Genomic DNA, 18,276 nt, shown 5'->3' with positions numbered 1-18,276 from the left:
TACACACTCACACCCTCACTCGCATTACGAATAACAATCCAAAAAGAGTGACCATGAAAATGCCAACGAGAAATTTTCAAAAATCAATGAGCAAAAGTGAAATACAAGCACCAAAATCATTCAACAAAAAAGTGAAACATCAACAACAAACTGTGCAGAAATAACCGCAAAGCACAGCAAATAATAAATAAAGTAATAATAATAATAATAGTGCTTAAGTGAAACCCGCTGCTAGCTGGCTGTAGAAAACCGTTATGCTGCACTGCCTCCAACAGCTGGGCCGCAGCTAGAGCTAGTGGACACCACCCGGACGGACACACTGGACAGCCGGACATCCAACATCATGGATGGACAGCGTGCCCGCGATCTGTTAACGCTGCTCCAGGAGCGTGTCGTCTTCCTAACGGGCGGCAGGGACAGGCGTGGCGGTCCACTGCTCTGCTTCCCCGCAACGCCGCGTCGCGATCGCCTCAAGCCGGAGGATCTGCGACGGTTGCTCAGCTACCTAATCAGCATACCCAGGTGAGTGTACCCCTCTGTCTCTTCATTGGAGAACCTCCTCTCTCTCTCTTTTGTTTCTTTCGCTCCCTTTGCTCTTTCTTATGGGGTGATCTGTGGTCGGTCCACTACTCTGCTGCTCTTTTGTGGTGCTCCTCTGGTATTCTTTTTGTGGTCATACTCCTCTGACTACTCCCTTTTCTGGTGTGCTTCTCCTACTCTGCCTGCCCCTAGCTATCTTTCCCCTCTTTCTGGAACCCCACACAATGGCTGCCCATTGTGTCAGCTGACGTCGTCGCTGCGCTTGCTGCGCTTCGTTTGCAATTTCGGCTGACGTCGCGACATCGTCTCGCACCCGCACTCGCACTCTTGCCAAACGAGTGGAGAGAAGGCTCCGTCCCAGGGGCAACAGCTGCTGCAGCTGCAGTGCCACATTCCACTTGATTTTCCTGTTATAGTCGTCCCACTGCAGTCGCAGCCACCATCGCAGTCGCATATTTTATGAATCATCATCGGCAGACGACGACGACGACGCACATTGTTCTTGGTTTTCGCGTTCTGCCTCGGCTGCTGCTGCTGCTGCTGGAAATTGGCTGACATTGAATGGAGCCGCATAAAAAGTGGATGAGGAGTTGGGGGAGAGGTGCACGAGAGAGTGCAAAAAAGTCATAAAAGAAAACATTATAAAAATAAAACTAGAAAAGAACCAAAGAGTCCGCGAGAGCAACAAAAGTTGCATAAATCTGTGCGACAAAGAAAGCAATAACCAAAGAGGATGAAAAAGAAGAATAAGAATCAGCACACACACACACTCATGTGTGTGCAAACCGGGGACCGGCTCTGCAGCAGAGGCATGGAATGCCAAGAAATTTTCTGCTCCAAGTACATTAATTGTGAGGTGAAACATTCCCAGAGAGCGTGCTCTTGGCACTTTCCAAAGGCAAACACTCTCGACAGCGAAAGAGAGTGACATTTCGAAGACTCAGAATGTTGCTCACCTTACCATTGGCACAACTTGACCAAAAAAAAAAAAACAACTGCAAACCAAATGAGAGCGCTGGAGCAAAAGAGAGCGGGAAAAGAACGAGAGAAAGGGTAATCAGACGGGAGTAGCCGAAACAGTAGCGACAGGGGGTTCTGACATAACACCAAATAAACCACGAAGGGGATATGCCCTATTCCACTTGAATGCAGGGTATCACCCAGTGGCATGGCCATTGGAGGAGATGGCAACAAACTCCGAATGATAATCAGGCAGCACTCTGTCCTCTGCCACTGTTGCTCCCGCTGCTGATGATGATGATGGCGACCCCAGATTGCGACACACGCCGACAAGCAGAAGCAGCAGCAGAGGAAATAGTAGCAAGAGGGAGCGGGAGCAGGAGAAGCAGTTGTAGCAGCATAAAAGACATGCCCCCAATCATTGGCGCAATCATAGAAAAGATACGTACAGATATGTATTTTTTAACAAATTTTCAAATTGAAGCGCTAACAAGCTTCGCTAGCCGTGAATCACACCTCGCACGGTGTCTCCATCCCACCGCTAGTTCCCACGCTAGCATCTGCACCGCTGCCCCCATTTCATTCCCGCTGGCTGCCCTGCGCTTATCGGTCGAGTAACAAGTCACAAGCATTGTCCCACTTATTACGGTGTCAGACCCCCCTCTTTAGGTTTTGCTGATAAGAGAAAAGACCAACGACGACGACGACGACATCAGCAAAGTCCATGTTCAAAATTATGTTGTGGGCGGAGACACTCCCTCTCCCTTTCCTTATCTCATCGAAGCCATCCGCAGAACCGCTGGCGGTCGCTCTGTGCCTCCAATGTGCGCTTTATCTTTAGCTTCCAGAGGCCCTACCTCTCTCTCGCTCTCTCTTTCTCTTTAGTTTGTGCTTTGTTTCTCTTTATGTTCCTCATTTTTGGTACCCTCTGCAAATGGATATTTAAAAGGTATATCGGTGACGAGATCACAAGGTCCTTTATCTGTTGGTAACTTAGCTTAAACCCTTTATGTAGATCGGGATACTTAATCTCAAAACTGCCCTAAAACTTTTCTTTCGAATTTTAACTAATTCCTATGACTTTTCGTACAACAATTATGAGTAAAATTCTCTTTCTAGGGTATCAAACACTTTGATACCCGCTTGTGCACTTCCTTTTTCTGTATTTTTGTTTTGATTTTGTTTTGGTTTTTGCCTCTTTCTGGCTTGCATTTTTGTTTATTTGCTTTGGCGTGAAACACTTTTTGTTTATTCCTTCTCTCGCTCTGTCCTTCTTCTTTTTGGATCGAACCCTGGGAGTCATGGAATGGACATGAAGGGGCCTTTGTCTCCCCCGTCCGCTGCTGGCTCGTTGTCGGCCAATTTTGTGTTGCTTCGCGTACGTCAATGCAAATTCTGTGAAACGACTCGCCGCCTCCTCTTCGTCTCCATCTCCTTCCATGGATCAGAGTTCTCTCAACATTTTAGACACGTACAACCGCTGGACTTACTTTTTTGGCTCCCTCCGCTCTGCTCTGCCAATCCCCTCCCGCGCATCAGATTTATGGGTTAAATAAACGATTTTTGATTAGTGCGACGCGACGCGACGCGACGCAACACGACTCGTCTTTGTTTTCTTATTTTCAAATTTAAAATGCGGGCGACATTCCCCTACTGTTCTCTCGCTCTTGCTCTCTGTTTGTGCCCCCAAAAAGAGTGAACAATTTCGATTTTTAATAGCCTTACTTCGAATAAACATAAATCGTTTTATCGGTTCATTCTCTGAGGTTTTATTAGTCATCAAAAGAGTTTTGGTTGTCCACAGCAGAAAAGAACCCTTCATGAAATACACAAATTTAAAGATTTCCAGAGGCGATAAGAAGTTGCCGAGGAGGAGAGAGACAAGAATTGGGGGGGCGAACTCTTGAAGTTCTCAAAAGCCAGCATTGAGTTTGGATTTTTTTCGAGGTCTTCCCACCATTTCCCAGGGACTGACTGACTGACTTCCTTCCGTGTGTGGCATGACATAAAAGTTTCCACCAACGAGACGCCTCTTCACTTTCGCATTGTTTTCGTGGTAAACCCCTAGAAATGCCCAACCGCACGACAAACACGAGAATGATTCGTGGTTGAAAATAACAGAAAGAAAGAAACCCACCCAAAGAACCGCTCAAAGGGGCAACAATCAGGCCAAGAAATATAGCGGCGGCGGCTGCAATAGAAGAAATGGTAGAGTGGAGGAGCCGCAGCAGAGGAACATCAATGAAAGAAAGAAATAAAGAAAAATATTTATAGTTAATGGTGCGATTAAAATTCAAATGGAATGCAAATCAGAGCGAACAAACAGGTGGTGGGTGGTAGAGGGGAGCGGGGCATGCATTTAGGAAATTATTAGCCTGAAATTGGTGTCAAAGCTATAGAAATCGAACTGTGAAATCCATACAAAGAAATGCTGTCATAATTTATGCAAAGAACGTAAACAGACCAATGAACCAATCCCAAAGAAAGAGAGAGAGAGAACTCTCACTCATGTATTCAGTGTTCTCTCTCTCTATTGTTTAATTCTCTCTCTAAAACCACCTTTCACTCTATAATTTTATCGACAGCGATGCGGCCAAGAATCTCGGCTTCACAGTCATCATTGATATGCGAGGGAATGGCAACTGTTCGACGAATGTGAAGACCATTTTGAAGGTGCTACAGGAGCACTTCAGCGCGAATATCCACAACGTGGTGATCATCAAGCCGGACAACTTCTGGCAGAAGCAGCGTGCCTCCATTTCCTCGCACAAATACAAATTCGAGACGACAACGATATCGATTGAGGCGCTCAACAAGATCGCCGAGGGCCATCAGCTGACGGGGGACTTTGAGGGTCAGCAGCTGTACGATCATCAGCAGTGGACGGATGCCCGCTTGGCCATTGAGGATTTCTTCTGGCAGGCCGGGGATATGGCCGATCGCATCGATGACCTGCAGGAGGATCTCAATCGCAATGATTTCGCTGAGGATGTGACACTGGCGCGCCATGCCATCGATCATCACAATGAGATGAGAAAGAAGATCACAAAGCTGCCAATCGAGGATCTGGATATGCAGGGCAAGAAGCTGCTGGCAAAGATCAATGCAGTGGCAGGAGGACAGGGCTCTGGGCAGCAGGTAAGTCGACAGCAGCTCCCTCCCTTTCTTTGCTAATCTTTGTGTTTATTTGTAGCCTGCTGGCGGTGGCTCCACCTCGGACACTGCCAGTCTGGATTCGGGCACCTCCTCCGCGGGACAGCAGCAGCAGGGAGGAGGCCAGCAGACTGTCGCACGGGGTGTGGGCAACAATCCGGACATGTCGGCGGCCATCAATAAGGCGCTGCGACAGATCGACCTCATACACACGGGCCAGGAGCGACTCCTCATGCTGTGGCAGCACAAGAAGGTGAAGCTCGATCAGTGCTTCCAGTGGCGTCTGTTCGAGCAGGATTGCGAGAAAATGTTCGACTGGATACTGCACAATCGGGATGTCTTCCAGATGAGCTACGTGGAGATTGGCCACAACTACTCGGTGGCCAAGTCGCTGCAGGATGAGCATCAGAAATTCGCCGTGGCCTCGATGAATGTTTCGGTGAACATCGATAGGATACTGGCGGTGGCGGCGCGCCTCATTGAGAGCCAGCATTATGCGGCGCAGCACATCAAGACGCTGGCCCAGCGCTTGGACAGGACATGGAAGGACTTTGCCGCCGGCCTGGACGAGCGCACCGCCGTGCTGCAGCTGAGCGTGCTCTTCCACCACAAGGCCGAGCAGTATTGCAACAGTGTGGCAAGCTGGGCCGCGGCCTGTCAGGCCTCGCAGCCGCTACCCTCGGACATCCAGAGTCTGGAGACGGCCATCCGCACGCATCAGTCGCTCTACGAGGCCATGTGCCAGGCGTACACCGAAGTGCATTCGACCTCCAAGAAGCTGCTCTACCAATTGGATCATCTCGTGCAGGTGTGCAACCAACCGCCGCCCCCGGGTGTGCCCGACCATCGAAAGAACAGCAGCTTCAACAAGTACGAGCGGCAGAACCCAGCGGCGGACTACAGCGAGGGCGCCAGCCATGTGCTGGCCGTGATACACCAAATATTGGGGCACCATCGCACCCTGGAGGCCAAGTGGCATCAGGAGCGCATACGCCTGCATCAGACACTCGCCCTGCGCCTCTTCCAGGAGGATGTGAAGCAGGTGCTCGACTGGCTGAAGAATCACGGCGAAGTGTTCCTGCGCAAGAACACGGGCATCGGCAGGAACTTCCACAAGGCGCGCGTCTATCAGACGTCGCACGATAACTTTGAGAATGTCGCCCAGAATACGTACAGCAATGCCCAGAAGCTGCTCGGGGCGGCGGATGAGCTGGCGCGCAGCGGGGAGGCCGATCCCAATGAGATCTATTCGGTGGCCAGGGAGCTGGAGCTGCAGGTGGGCAGCTTCGCGGAGCGTGTGGAGCAGCGGCGGCGACGCCTGGAGATGGCTGTCATCTTTTACACCCACGAGAAGGAGGTAACGGCATGGATCGACAAGCTGCGCACGTACGTGAGTGCGGATGAGACGCGTCTGTCGCAGGAGGATCTCGAGGGCATCGAGCGCATATTGCAGCAGTACCAGCGCGATCAGCAGGAGAGCACAGTGAACGTTTGCATGACGACCATAGCCCAGGGCGAGGCGCTGCTGCAGGAAATGCGCGCCCTGGAGTATGTGGACAATACGGGATCCATTGCGGCACTCGAGGCCACCCTGGAGAAGCTGAGCAATCAGAAAATGGAGCTGGAGGAGCTGTGGTCTGCGCGCAAATTCCGTGCCGATCTGATACTCCGCTTGCGTTACTTCGAGCGCGATGCCATGGAGCTGTCGTCGCAGCTGGAGATCTGGTCCGAGGAGCTGCAGCATGCGGATCTGTCGCGGGACTACCAGAAGGCCGAGCAGCTCATTCGCATGCACAACGAATCGGTGACGGACATACAGAATGCCACCTACGAGATCCTGCAGCAGGGACAGGATCTGCTGCAGCTATTCGAGAACGCGGGCTTCATCTCAATGGCCGATGCCACGCACACGGCACAGGCGCGCATCGAATATTTGCTGGACTTCCTGCGCGAGCGTGAGATGGAGCTGGAGGAGCTGTCGGAGGCGAAGCGCGTCAAGCTGGAGCAGGCCGTGCAGCTGTGTCAGTTCCAGAACGATGCGAATCAAGTCATCTCTTGGATACGCAATGGCGAGGCCATGCTGGTGGCCAGCTTTGTCACGCCCAACAGCTTGCAGGAAGCGGAACAGCTGCGCAAGGGACACGAACAGTTTCAGGTGAGTCCAAGTCCTTGCGCCTTCGTTTATTTTAATCCTCACTCTCTGTCTCTGTGATTGCAGATTGCCATTGAGAAGACGCACACATCGGCGGTGCAGGTCAAGTATCGTGCGGATGCTTTGATCAATGCCAAGCACTATGACCCGCAGTCGATACGTGAGATCAGCGACGATGTCACCAAGAAGTGGCAGCAGCTGGTCACGTATGCCGAGGAGCGCCACAAGCTGGTGACGGCTTCGATTAACTTTTACAAGACGGCGGAGCAGGTGTGCTCCGTGCTGGACAGCCTGGAGCGGGAGTACAAGCGGGAGGATGACTGGTGCGGCGGCGGTGGCAGCAGCGACAAGGCCCAAACGATTGTGCAGCTCATCTCGAAGCATCAGGAGCAAAAGGAGGCCTTCCTCAAGGCCTGCACCCTGGCACGCCGCACCGCCGAGACATTCCTGAAGTATGCGAATCGCTCGCAGCAGTACTACCAGTACAAGGGGAACTGCGAGGCGCATGTGAAGAGCAAGCTGGACAAGCTGCTGACGCAGGAGAATCAGGTGCTGGACTACTGGACGCTGCGCAAGAAGTCGCTCGATCAGTGCCAGCAATTCGTGCTGTTCGAGCGGAGTGCCAAGCAGGCCATCGAATGGATACACAACACGGGCGAGGCGTATCTCTCGTCGCGCACCAATCTGGTGGGCATCACCAAGGAGGAGACGGAGGGTCTGCTCAAAGAACACAACGAATTCCGGAGCACCGCCAAGGAGACACGCGAGCGGGTGAAGCTGCTCATTCAGCTGGCGGACAGCCTGGTGGAGAAGGGCCATGCCCATGCCACGGACATCAAGCAGTGGGTGGCCTCGGTGGATCAGCGCTACAAGGATTTCAGCAATCGCATGGACAGCTACTGCGAGCAGCTCGAGAAATCTCTGGGCATGTCGCAGCAGCAGCTGCTGTTGGGCTCCTCCGATGCCAATAGCTCGATGTGCTCCTCGTCGGGCATCAGCAGCGGCGGCTCAGCGGGCGGCAGTGGCAGCAGCGGGGATCGCCACTCGGATCCCACGCTGGAGGCCAAGCTGAACTCCTCCTCGAACTCGGCCGCTAGCAAGGAGATCAACGAGGAGAAACGCAAATCGGCGCGACGAAAAGAGTTCATTATGGCCGAACTGATGCAGACGGAGCGGGCGTATGTGAATGATCTTGCCACATGCATCAAGTGCTTCCTGGAGGAGTTCCGCGGCGGTCGCAACGTGCCGCCCGCTCTGGTCGGCCAGGAGGATGTGATATTTGGCAACATCCGTGAGATCCATCACTTCCATCAGAAGATCTTTCTGCGTGAGCTCGAGAAGTACGAGACAATGCCCGAGGATGTGGGCCATTGCTTCGTCACTTGGGCCTCCAAGTTCGACATGTATGTCCATTATTGCAAGAACAAACCCACGTCCAACAATCTCCTGGTGCAGCATGCGGGCAACTACTTCGAGGAGCTGCAGCGGCGCCTCGAAGTGGAGCATCCACTGCCCGCGTATCTCATCAAGCCCGTGCAGCGCATCACCAAATATCAGCTGCTGCTCAAGGATCTGCTCTCGTGCTGCGAGGAGAGTCACGGCGAGATCAAGGAGGGTCTCGAGGTCATGCTCAACGTGCCCAAAAAGGCCAACGATGCCATGCATCTGTCACTGCTCGAAAACTGCGACGTTTCGGTGGACAAACTGGGCGAGGTGGTGCTCCAGGATGCCTTCCAGGCGTGGGACACCAAGCAGATCATACGCAAGGGACGCGACCGACGGGTGTTCCTCTTCGAGCTGTATCTGGTGTTTGCCAAGGAGGTGAAGGAGTCCAGCGTGGTCAAGTATCAGTTCAAGAGCAAACTCATGACCACGGACATGGGCATCACGGAGCACATCGAAGGCGATGAAACAAAGTTCGCCGTGTGGACTGGCCGATCGCCCATGCTATCCGATTGTAGGATTGTCCTCAAGGCCAACAGCCTGGAGACCAAGCAGGTACGAGCAGTAACATCTCTCTGGTCTGGTTTATAATATTAATTAATATTTCTTTGTGTATTTTAGATTTGGGTTAAGAAACTGCGTGAAGTCATGCAGGAAACCTGCTTCTCTGGCACTTCGCTGACGCTACCAAAGTCCCCTGCCAAGCATTCGGGCTCCTCGCAGCGTTCCTCCAGAGATCTCGATGAACAGCTCACAGAGAACGATCATGATCGCTGTTCTTTGGCCAGTTTCGGCTCCGGCAATACCACAGATAGTGATAATAAGGTGAGTTTATATGTTTTTACTGCCATTTGAAGACTGCTACCAGTTATCTGTTGCGTTCTCAGTATTGGGTTGCATTTTTCAATGAAATCTAAACTTTAAATATTTTCTTATACCCTCTTCGGAACATTTCCCATGTGCTCTTGAGCAAGATTTCAGTTTCAAACAAAATTCTTTATGTTCCCAAACTTTGTTGGGGGTGATTTTTGATCATAATGAAAGCTTCTTCGCTTTCCACTAGGTATTCCCTGTACTTCCTGCCACGTCCGAGCACCGATAAGTCTCCAGGCTCCATCGTGCACATGCATGTTTTTTGTTTTTGTTCTAGGAGTTGACGTAGACTCTGTCCAGGACACTTGGATCAGTTGAAACAATGGAAAGAAAGTGCCCGTTAGAACCCGTTACAGTTGTTCCCAGTGTTCTGTTCCCACTCTCTACATAAAGTTTTCCCAATATTCTTACCCCACATGAAAGTTGCTCCATCTGTTCCCATAACCACTGACAGCTTTAAGCTCTCTCTCGCTGGTAAGCTTCTGTGCTGTGGTGGTCCTACCTCACATGGAACTGGCTTACACCCTCTCTTATCCTCTCTCTGAGGCTGTGGTCGTCTGCTGCTGCTATTGGCCAGCATTTGGAACTAGTTTTCTCGGCAGCCGTGGGACTCGGCTCTCGGTTCGGGGCATCCTGTGCATCATGTTTAAAATTCATAGCATGGCTTAATGAGATTTCTCCTACACTCCACTCCATTCCACTCCACTCCATTCAGCTCCGGCAAAGCGCGCGACAACTCTAGGCTGTCGGCGTGTCCTTTCGCCACCTTTTCATCCCTCGATTTATCCATCCATATAGCTGCTACCTCTGCTGCTGCTCCACTGCGAGTATGTGCTGGATTATATATGACTGCTTTTAGCGTTTCGTTACATTTCGCTTAATGTAAATTTTATGTGACACTTCTTTATAGTTAGGCAAACGTCCTGCTGTCCCGCGTCTGGGAATTCCTCGCGCGTCAGATTTCGTCTTCTGTGGCGCGCGCGGATTTCGCGACATTTTTATGACCGAAATAACAGTTTGTCTTTTGTGTGCCGTGCCACAAAACAGCAAACTTAACGGTGAAACTGCTGGGCTTCAGTTTTAAGGGCCAGAGTTTTCCCAGTGATTTCCCCACAGCTGATGCCTACCAATTAATTGATATTTATTTTTGCAATATTGAAATATTTTCATTTCCTATAAAATACAAATATTTTTGATTAATTAAATGGTTTAAGCGCCTCTCTGACAAAAAGCAACAACAACAGTGAAGCTTCGTTCCGGCAAAGGAGATGAGCGTAAAGGAAAGCTTTCTCTCTCTCTTGCTTGCTGAAAGCTGAAAGCTCTCTCGAAACTACAGCAAATGGCAATTGGCTTGCTCGCTCTCTGCTGCTCTCCCACTTTTTGGACGCCCGCTTTGTGTGTAGCAGTGGGAGTGGGATAACGGCGGGTTGCCTATGGGTTAAGCCATTTCTCGTTGCGAATGTGCGTACACTTCGTGTAGAGATTCGCGACTCGCATGGGGCCTTGTTCGTGTGTGCGCTCGTGTGTGCTTTTTGTTGTTTGCCGCGTAGGACGACGCAGTTGCTCCAGTTGCTTCGCGGAGTTTAAGCCAAAAGGTTCGTCGGTTCGTGTCGGGGGTGCCGCATTTCGCGTCGGTTTCTGCTCTGCACCTTGTGTGTGTGTGTGTGTCTTCTGCTCTTAACCTTCGCCGCCTGCTCTGCCGCCCGGCAGCCTCCATCTACGACTACGACTACTGCTCCATCTTTTGAGTCAAAGCGCGTTGCATCTAACACACTCGTCTTTATTCTCTTTTACGGACTGCACCTGCACCTTTTGCTTTCGCCTTTGATATCTGGTGCATGCCGCCGCGTCGCGTTACAAGTTTCGGTACAAGTGAAAGGAATCTGCAGCAGCAGCAGCAACATCTTTAGCCTTCCATTTTTGTATGAGAAATTCCACCACTAAAGTCCATCAAAGTGCAAAGTGATTTGAAAATCGTAGAAGTAATCAGTCTTATCGTCTGGGCCACCCACTCAGATATCACTCAATAGAAGCTCCTCAATTTCTTATCGCGAAAATTGATCCCCCCCAGTAAAAACGATCCCATCAGCTGTTTAATGGGAAAACAAATAAAATAATTGAAACCGCAAAACAGCGTAGAAAACCTGTAATTTAATGACAGTTTCCGCGCCCAAACAAAAGCATTCAGGATTGCATAAATGTCGCGTACTTTAAGGGGCAGCGAAGGGGTTGGGGAGGTGTGTCAACGGTCCCTTAAACTGTAAACAAAAGATATGATGGCTTATATAAATAAATGCACGAAAATGAAATGCGCGAAATGTGAATATAAATATGATAAAAAGCTGTTGCCGCCGTTTTGCCACTGCCGCTGTCATTGCCGTCGTTTCTGTTGCCAAAAACTGTAAATGGGTGAATGAAACAAGCCAAAAACAGAAGCACAAACAGAATAAAAGGCAGGTATAGAGAGGAGAAAGGGGGAGGGGAAAACCCTTTTTAGCATTTTATTCGCGTAAGAGGAACGGAAGAGGGGAAAAAATTAGGTGAAGAGGAAAATGTCTGCAGCAGCCTCGGGCCATGGCACACGCCAGGGTCCACAGCAACCCACTAAAACAGCCACCCAGAACCTCCTGCTCTTTGCTAAGATACAGCCACTGCCACTGCCACATGCCTTTGACCTTTTTCACGCCTTTAGTCACTTGAGTAGCAGTTTCATTTGGCGAGCGAGCAGACCCCTGGAGCATCGCAGCATCGCCCCCATGCCCCATGAGTGCTGCTGTCAGCTGCAAAAAATAAAAGAACTACGATCGCAATTTGAGCTTAGTGCCGCAGCTTCGTGTGTGTGTGTGGGTGTGTGGGAGGTATTTGTGTGTGTATAGGGAAAGCGAATCTATGCCAATGAAAGGCATAAGACTGGGATTTGGTTGAGGTGGACACACATAGCTTGCCTCTAGGATTATACTTGCTGTTATTGCGAATAGAACTTACCTTGGAAATTGACTATTTTGCTTATAGTTGAAGTATTTTATTCTGAAAATGGGTTCCTTATAGATTTGTTTTAACCCCTTTCTTTCTTAGTTCTTTCTGCTTTTGGAGTATATTATTTTACATTCTGGATTAGCTTGATTATGAGAAGAAATATCTGTCTTCCCCATTACTTTCTTTTACACCAAATGCAAACCCTTTGGCAATCTTTATGCTTAAGCTTTGGTCTTTCATTAAGGGTTTATTTATTGAGCTAAATATCTTTAGATATTTATTGCTGTAAAGATTATTTTTCTCAATGTCTGTATTCCCTACCCAACCCATATATTTTCGTACTCTGCTGCTTCCAACTCTGTTCCATAAGTGCCTGAAGTGTGCCCCATAGATGTGTCCATTCTTTGTTCTATTCTTCCCTGACATAACCCAATCCCAATTGGACGTCATTTCAGTCCTAATCCATAAACTATTCTCTGAATTGCCACCCCTAGGGCTGTGTCCTGCATATTCCTCGTAATTTTGTTCACTTTATTTTTGTTTCTAAAGTTTATTCCGCTCTTGGCTTGGTCATTTCAACCGCTTTCATTTGGCCATTAATTTGCCTGCTTATCTATTGCATTTTAATATTTCAACACGAGATTGTGTGTGTGTGTGTGTGTGTGTCTGTGTGTGCCTGTCTGTCGGTTGTTGCCTCGTTTGTGGCTTTTGTGGTTTCTATAGCGATTGAGGTCGGGGTGGTGCGGGGCGGTGCGGGCACACACGACATGTTTTGGTCATTATAATTATCGAGTCGATGCGATGCAATGCACTGCAATTTAATTTGAGTGCCAGCTGTCGTGCCCCATAGATCCACCCCTCGAATTGCATCGATTCTCTCGACAAAAAATACTTTCTCTGCCCCAAAGGGAAGCCTTTTCCTAATCCAATTTTCCGCCAGAAAGCAATTAAAATGTGAAGTAACATATTGCCACTGGAAACCGCGTTTGTTGCTGCCAATAAACCGCAAGCTAAATCCTCCACAAAAAAAACTCTGGCAAAACTAGAAAACAACAAACATTTTCCGAGCGAAAACGAGAAGCTCTTTTCCTCTTGTCTGCCAATCAGCGAGCATGGAAAAGTTTTTAAGCTGATTTTCCAAAAAGCGAAACCCAGTTGGGTTGGGGGCTGGAGCTGGTGCTGAGGCTGGAGCTGAGGCTGAGGCTTTGGGCATTAAATTAATTTAGTTTGAAATCTAAGGACACGATGGCTCGACATCCTGCCTGGCCCCTGTCTCTGCCCAGCCTTTGTGTGTGCATTCATTTGCAAAGAATCGAATTAAGTTTTAGGTTTCTGAGTGAATGAAACGCTGAAGGAGTATTATATAGACAGACTGCCTGCCAGTGGGAGTCCCAGTGGATGTCCAAGCAAAGAAAAAAGCAACCAAATATTTCCTTCATTGCCGCAAAATGTCAACGAAAGCCGCCACCCAGCCACAAACGAGGCAAAGAGGAAAAACTTTTTAATGCCATTGCCACACACACAAAAATGAAAGAAAGGAAAAATAAGTAAAGAGAAAAAAATCAGAGGCTGAAACACAGAAAGAGAATCCCAAACTCAAACCCAGAACCCAGAACCCAAAACCCATTGCCTCTGCTGATGGTTTTGCCACTTAGCAAACAGCTGCTGGGTGCTGGCTGGCTGCGGCACCCACAAATGGTAAATGGTGGAAAACCAATGCAAATTTCCTCGAACATATGCAAATTTTCACGCCCCAACAAACGAAGCAAAATATACCCTAACAAAAATGAGGAAAAACACGGCGATAGGGCAAGCAAATTGTGGATTTAATTGTGTCTAAAGATGGAGGGAAAAAGTAGAGAAAAATTAGCAAAAAAGTGAACAAAAAAGTAGCCCAAAAAGCAGCCGAAAAAATAAATCTAACACCGCATAAATCGCCAAGCGGAAAGAGTATTTTAGCTGCCATTTGAGCATAATTTTTGGTTGCTGTTTGCTTTTGTATCGGAAATAGTTCTGAAGAAAACCAAAACATACGATTCATAATTGCTCTCGTGGCACACAGAGAGGCAAAAGATTCAAACACCAAATGGCGGTGGCAATGGCTGCGCACCTGCCGCACACAGCAACACGAGCGCCACCAAAGTGTAAAAATAACAAATATATTTCCATCTCTTGCCATTCCAATATCTGCCTATGTATTCGCATATAGCTAGAGCAGGGATAAACGACGACTAGTTTTATGGGGTAAACAAACGTGCGATTCTTGAGGCTGAGAAACTTGGAGATAAAACCCAAAAAAAATAGAGAAAACAAAGAAAAAAGAACACTGTTGGCAGGCTGGCAGGCGGTTGGCTTTTTATCTATGAAAATTAAATAAATAACACACAACAAAATTATAACCAAATGCTGAAATCAAAACAGAAACAAACACAGAATGCGGCAGGCGGCAGGGCAGCAAAATTAGCGTGGAAAGTAGCAAAAAATATGGCAAAAGAGTGTGGGAGGGAAAGCTAAATAGTGGGAGGCAAAGCTACAGAGTGGGCAGCGAAGAAAAAACAAACCAAAGTGTGGGTGGGGCAGAGGGGGAGAAAACAAACTAAAGACTTTGGTAGCCACTTGTCTCGGGGTTGCATGTGAATGACAAGGGAATGACAGCGCACAGAATGGCTCTTTCCGCTCTTTCGCTCTGTTGAACCTGCTGGAGATTTCCACTTCATTGAGGATCATTCTGTGTACTATCTCGGTGCTCGGTGCTCGGTACATAGAACTCTTAAGAGACTCAATTAACTTGAAGATTTTGCAGCAAAAGCAGACAGACAGTGGCTGTGGCATAGGATACCCTTCAAGTTGGAGTCTTTCCATTTGTAGGAACTTTTGTTGATTCATACATTAATTATGTGCAGCGGAAAGTTTCAATGTTTTCATTGATTTTTATTCAGATTTTGCTTTTCGAAGGTTGAAATATATTTTCGATTTGAATTTAGCTAAAATATGTATCCACATTGGAAGCTGCGGCACATTTTGAGGAATTTTCATTGGAAACTATAAATTTGCATTGAATTTAGCAGTCATATAATTCGGTTTAGGCAGATATCTATGGGCTATTCAGGGACGAATTTAGCTAACAATCAGATAAATTATAGAGGACATTACACAGAAATTGTAGAAATTATAAATTATAAATAAATAAATATTCATTGAAAGAGCCCAAAGACATAACTCCATAAAATAAACATAAAAATCCCCTCTCTGTGTCTGAAATGTTTGATATTCTGCCTGGCAGTTGAATAATTTAAAAAGTGAAATACAAGTGGGGAAAGCCCACAGAAATTAATGCAATAAAAGTAGGAGCAAATGCAGCGCAGAGTGCCGAGTGCCGAGCCCACACCTGCCGCCCCAACAAATTGATCATCCGCCGTGTTGCACTGATTGAAAGTCAAAGACAGAGCCAGAGCCGGTTGCAGGGCGTAAAACCGAGACCACATTTCAGTGGCTGTCAGTGGCATACTTACTGTGTGTGTGTGCGTGTGTGTGTGTATTCGCGCGTGTGTGAAATCCAATCAACGACACACACACACAGCAAAAAAAGGGATAAAATATAACAAAAAATAAAACATTTTGTGTCTCTAGGAGAACGTTTTTATCGATTTTGCGGCAGAACAAAAGCCAACCCGAAATTTTGTGTGTTTAAAAATAAAAAGGAGGAAATCCTGCCAACCCACCAAACCCACCCGCAGCTCAATCAACCCACCCCGCAGCTCTCTCTGCCCCCCCGCCGCCGCGCTGTTAAAGCCCCGACTGTGATTTTGAAGGAGAAATGAAAATGAAAGCAGAATAGAAACCCAGAGAGAGTGAGAGTGAGAGTGAAAGAGGAAAAACAATCATGAAGAGTGTCAAGAAATTCCTAAATGAGCGAATGAACAGCGTGGACTCAGCGGATGCTGGAGGAGGAGGCGCAGGAGTGGCGGCAGGAGGAGGCAACGCCACCGCTGCCCAAAAGAAGACATCGCTGGACCGCTTAAAGTACGGCGAACCAGGCGCCGGAGGCGGCAGCCTGGACAGGGATTCCTCGAGTGGCATCAAGGGTTATGTGTCCCTGCCGAATACTCCGCTACCGCTGAGTGCACCCATTGCCGTGGGCGATCCCTCGCCCTCACCCTCGCTGGCCGACTCGGCACAGAATACGCCGCTGTGCACGTTGCAGGAGGATGATGCCACCTCGCCACCACCAGGAGGAGGTTCTGCAACATCGCAGAAGCAAGTGGAGCACTCACCATTTACATTTCCATCGGTGGATAGTCCAACTGCAGGAGCGGCCGCCGTGCCTGTGCAGCGCAAGAGCCGCCGCAAGATCTCGCTGCCTTGGTTCCGGCAGTCGAGTGTCAGCAGCCATGGAGTGCTCGCGCGGCAGCATACCATCGATACGCCCAGCTCCTTTCGCTTCTTTCGGCAGCCCAGCAGCAGCGGCTTTAAGGTATAATTTTGTATGATAAAAGGGGGAACAAATAAGGGAAAGGGCTGGGGGGTTAGAGATTTGTGTGTGGGATTGACAGCGCATTAAGTATTAATCCATAAAAACCTTCCATCGATTGCCTTGACCTTATCGCAAACGAAAACTTCTTGCGGCACAGCGGCAGCTTATCATTTATTTAGCTGTGGTTTTTGCAGAAAGGTCAAGCCCTGCCCCTGCGGCTTAGATTCCTGCCACACAACAAACACACAAATCATGCGACAGGAATAGCTCTGCCGCGTTAAAATCAATGCCAATCCTCGATAAGTGGCGGTCGCTCGCTCGCTCTGTGATTGATGTGGGATGCCGCGTAGGAGGAGACCCACTCAGCTCGCTCCTCCCTCTCTCCCTGCCCCTGTGCCTGGGGGGAACTTCTCTTAGTTATGCTAATGGAAACAATAACTTTGAATGGTGGCTGCCAGGACACTCGTAACTGTATCTAAATTTAGCCAAAAGGACGCGACAGCAGTTATCAGAGAATCTACTTAGCCATGCAGGCAGCTAGCCAGCTGATGTGTCTGCCCCTTCCCCTGCCCCTGCCCCAGTGTGCTGCTGGCATTAGCTTTTTGTTTTTTTTCGGTTGCGGGGTAGGTGTGCCATTTATTTTGATTAGTTCTGAAGGATGATGCGCGGCCATGCCGCTGTCTCTGCTGCTGCTAAGAGCGGAGACTCCTACTTGGAGAGAGCGTCAAAGAGTGGGAACTCCTCCTTGTAGAGCAAGTCTGAAGTGCGACTCTAAACTGGTTGTTGACCCACAACAAGCGACAGACAGACCGCAGACAGACAGACCCTTCAGCCAGACACTGGCGGACATCGTTTAATAAGCCCATTAATCATACGCTGTGTTGTACGGGGCGCTCTCTGTGTGTGGCAAGCGCTAATTTATTTGCCATTGTCAGTGCTTCAATTACTCTTCCTCTCTCTCTTGCGCTGCACCTGCTGCCCCTTCTCTGTGTGTCTGTGTGTGTGTGCCACAACTAGTTTCAACATAATCACATAATGTATTTATCACTTCATCAGAGAATGTAAAGCCCTCACACTCATCATCATCATCATCGTCATCGTCATTGTCATTGTCATCATGCTCGTCGTCATTGTGTGAGCTCCTTCTCTGCGTCTTGTGTGCGCTGCATTGTGTCTTGTGTCTTGTGTCTTGTCTCTTGTCGCCTGTGTTGACCTTGCCTCCCTTGACACTGCCCTCTTGGCCTCCTCTTGCTGCTGCTGCTTAACCTCCTCCTTCACCTCATTGTCTTCACATCCATTGTCACATTTCGGTGTCTCTCTGCCTCGGACTAGTGGCAGCTTCCTGGTCTGGTCTGGTCTGGTCTGGTCTGCTGCCCTTCCTTTCCCTTTATAATCGCATTGCCCTTTCACTCAATTTGCTTTATGATTCGCTGAGGCGGAAGGCAGAGGTCGCAAATCTGCAAAGCTAAGGCTGAGATTGAGGCGGGTTCTGGGACGCTGATGATGAGGCAGAGGCTGATGCCGGATTCTGGGACTCTGAACATGAGACGTAGGCAAATTCTGCGACTTCAAATGAAGCAAAAGCCAATTCTGAGACTCAAAATAAGGCAAAAAGTGATTCCTCCGCCTAAAGAAAAGACGAAAGCTGAGGCAGAGGCTCATTTGCAGGCAGATTGCCATGCGGAGGCTGAAGTTAATGCTCATT

At 48.8% G+C, this 18,276-nt stretch overlaps 1 protein-coding gene across 2 annotated transcripts in view; it reads left to right on the top strand.

Annotated features, from left to right (window-relative positions):
* Nucleotides 1-18,276, top strand: part of LOC117895287 (triple functional domain protein) — a 40,476-nt gene that overhangs the window by 975 nt on the left and 21,225 nt on the right. Inside the window, exons 2-6 of one of the 2 annotated variants that reach the window (XM_034802826.1) lie at nt 47-522; nt 4,086-4,638; nt 4,694-6,808; nt 6,872-8,803; nt 8,870-9,073. In XM_034802826.1, coding sequence (XP_034658717.1) covers nt 344-522; nt 4,086-4,638; nt 4,694-6,808; nt 6,872-8,803; nt 8,870-9,073 — 4,983 coding nt within the window. In that variant the 5' untranslated portion in view covers nt 47-343. Of the gene's footprint in view, nt 1-46; nt 523-4,085; nt 4,639-4,693; nt 6,809-6,871; nt 8,804-8,869; nt 9,074-15,897; nt 16,572-18,276 lie in introns of those variants that run through there. The other variant, XM_034802828.1, reaches the window with a different exon arrangement.

The sequence above is a fragment of the Drosophila subobscura genome, chromosome J (genome assembly GCF_008121235.1).
Source record: "Drosophila subobscura isolate 14011-0131.10 chromosome J, UCBerk_Dsub_1.0, whole genome shotgun sequence".
Lineage (NCBI taxonomy): Eukaryota > Metazoa > Arthropoda > Insecta > Diptera > Drosophilidae > Drosophila > Drosophila subobscura.
Note: the sequence above shows the minus strand (reverse complement) of the source record. Positions and strands in the feature narration are given on the sequence as shown.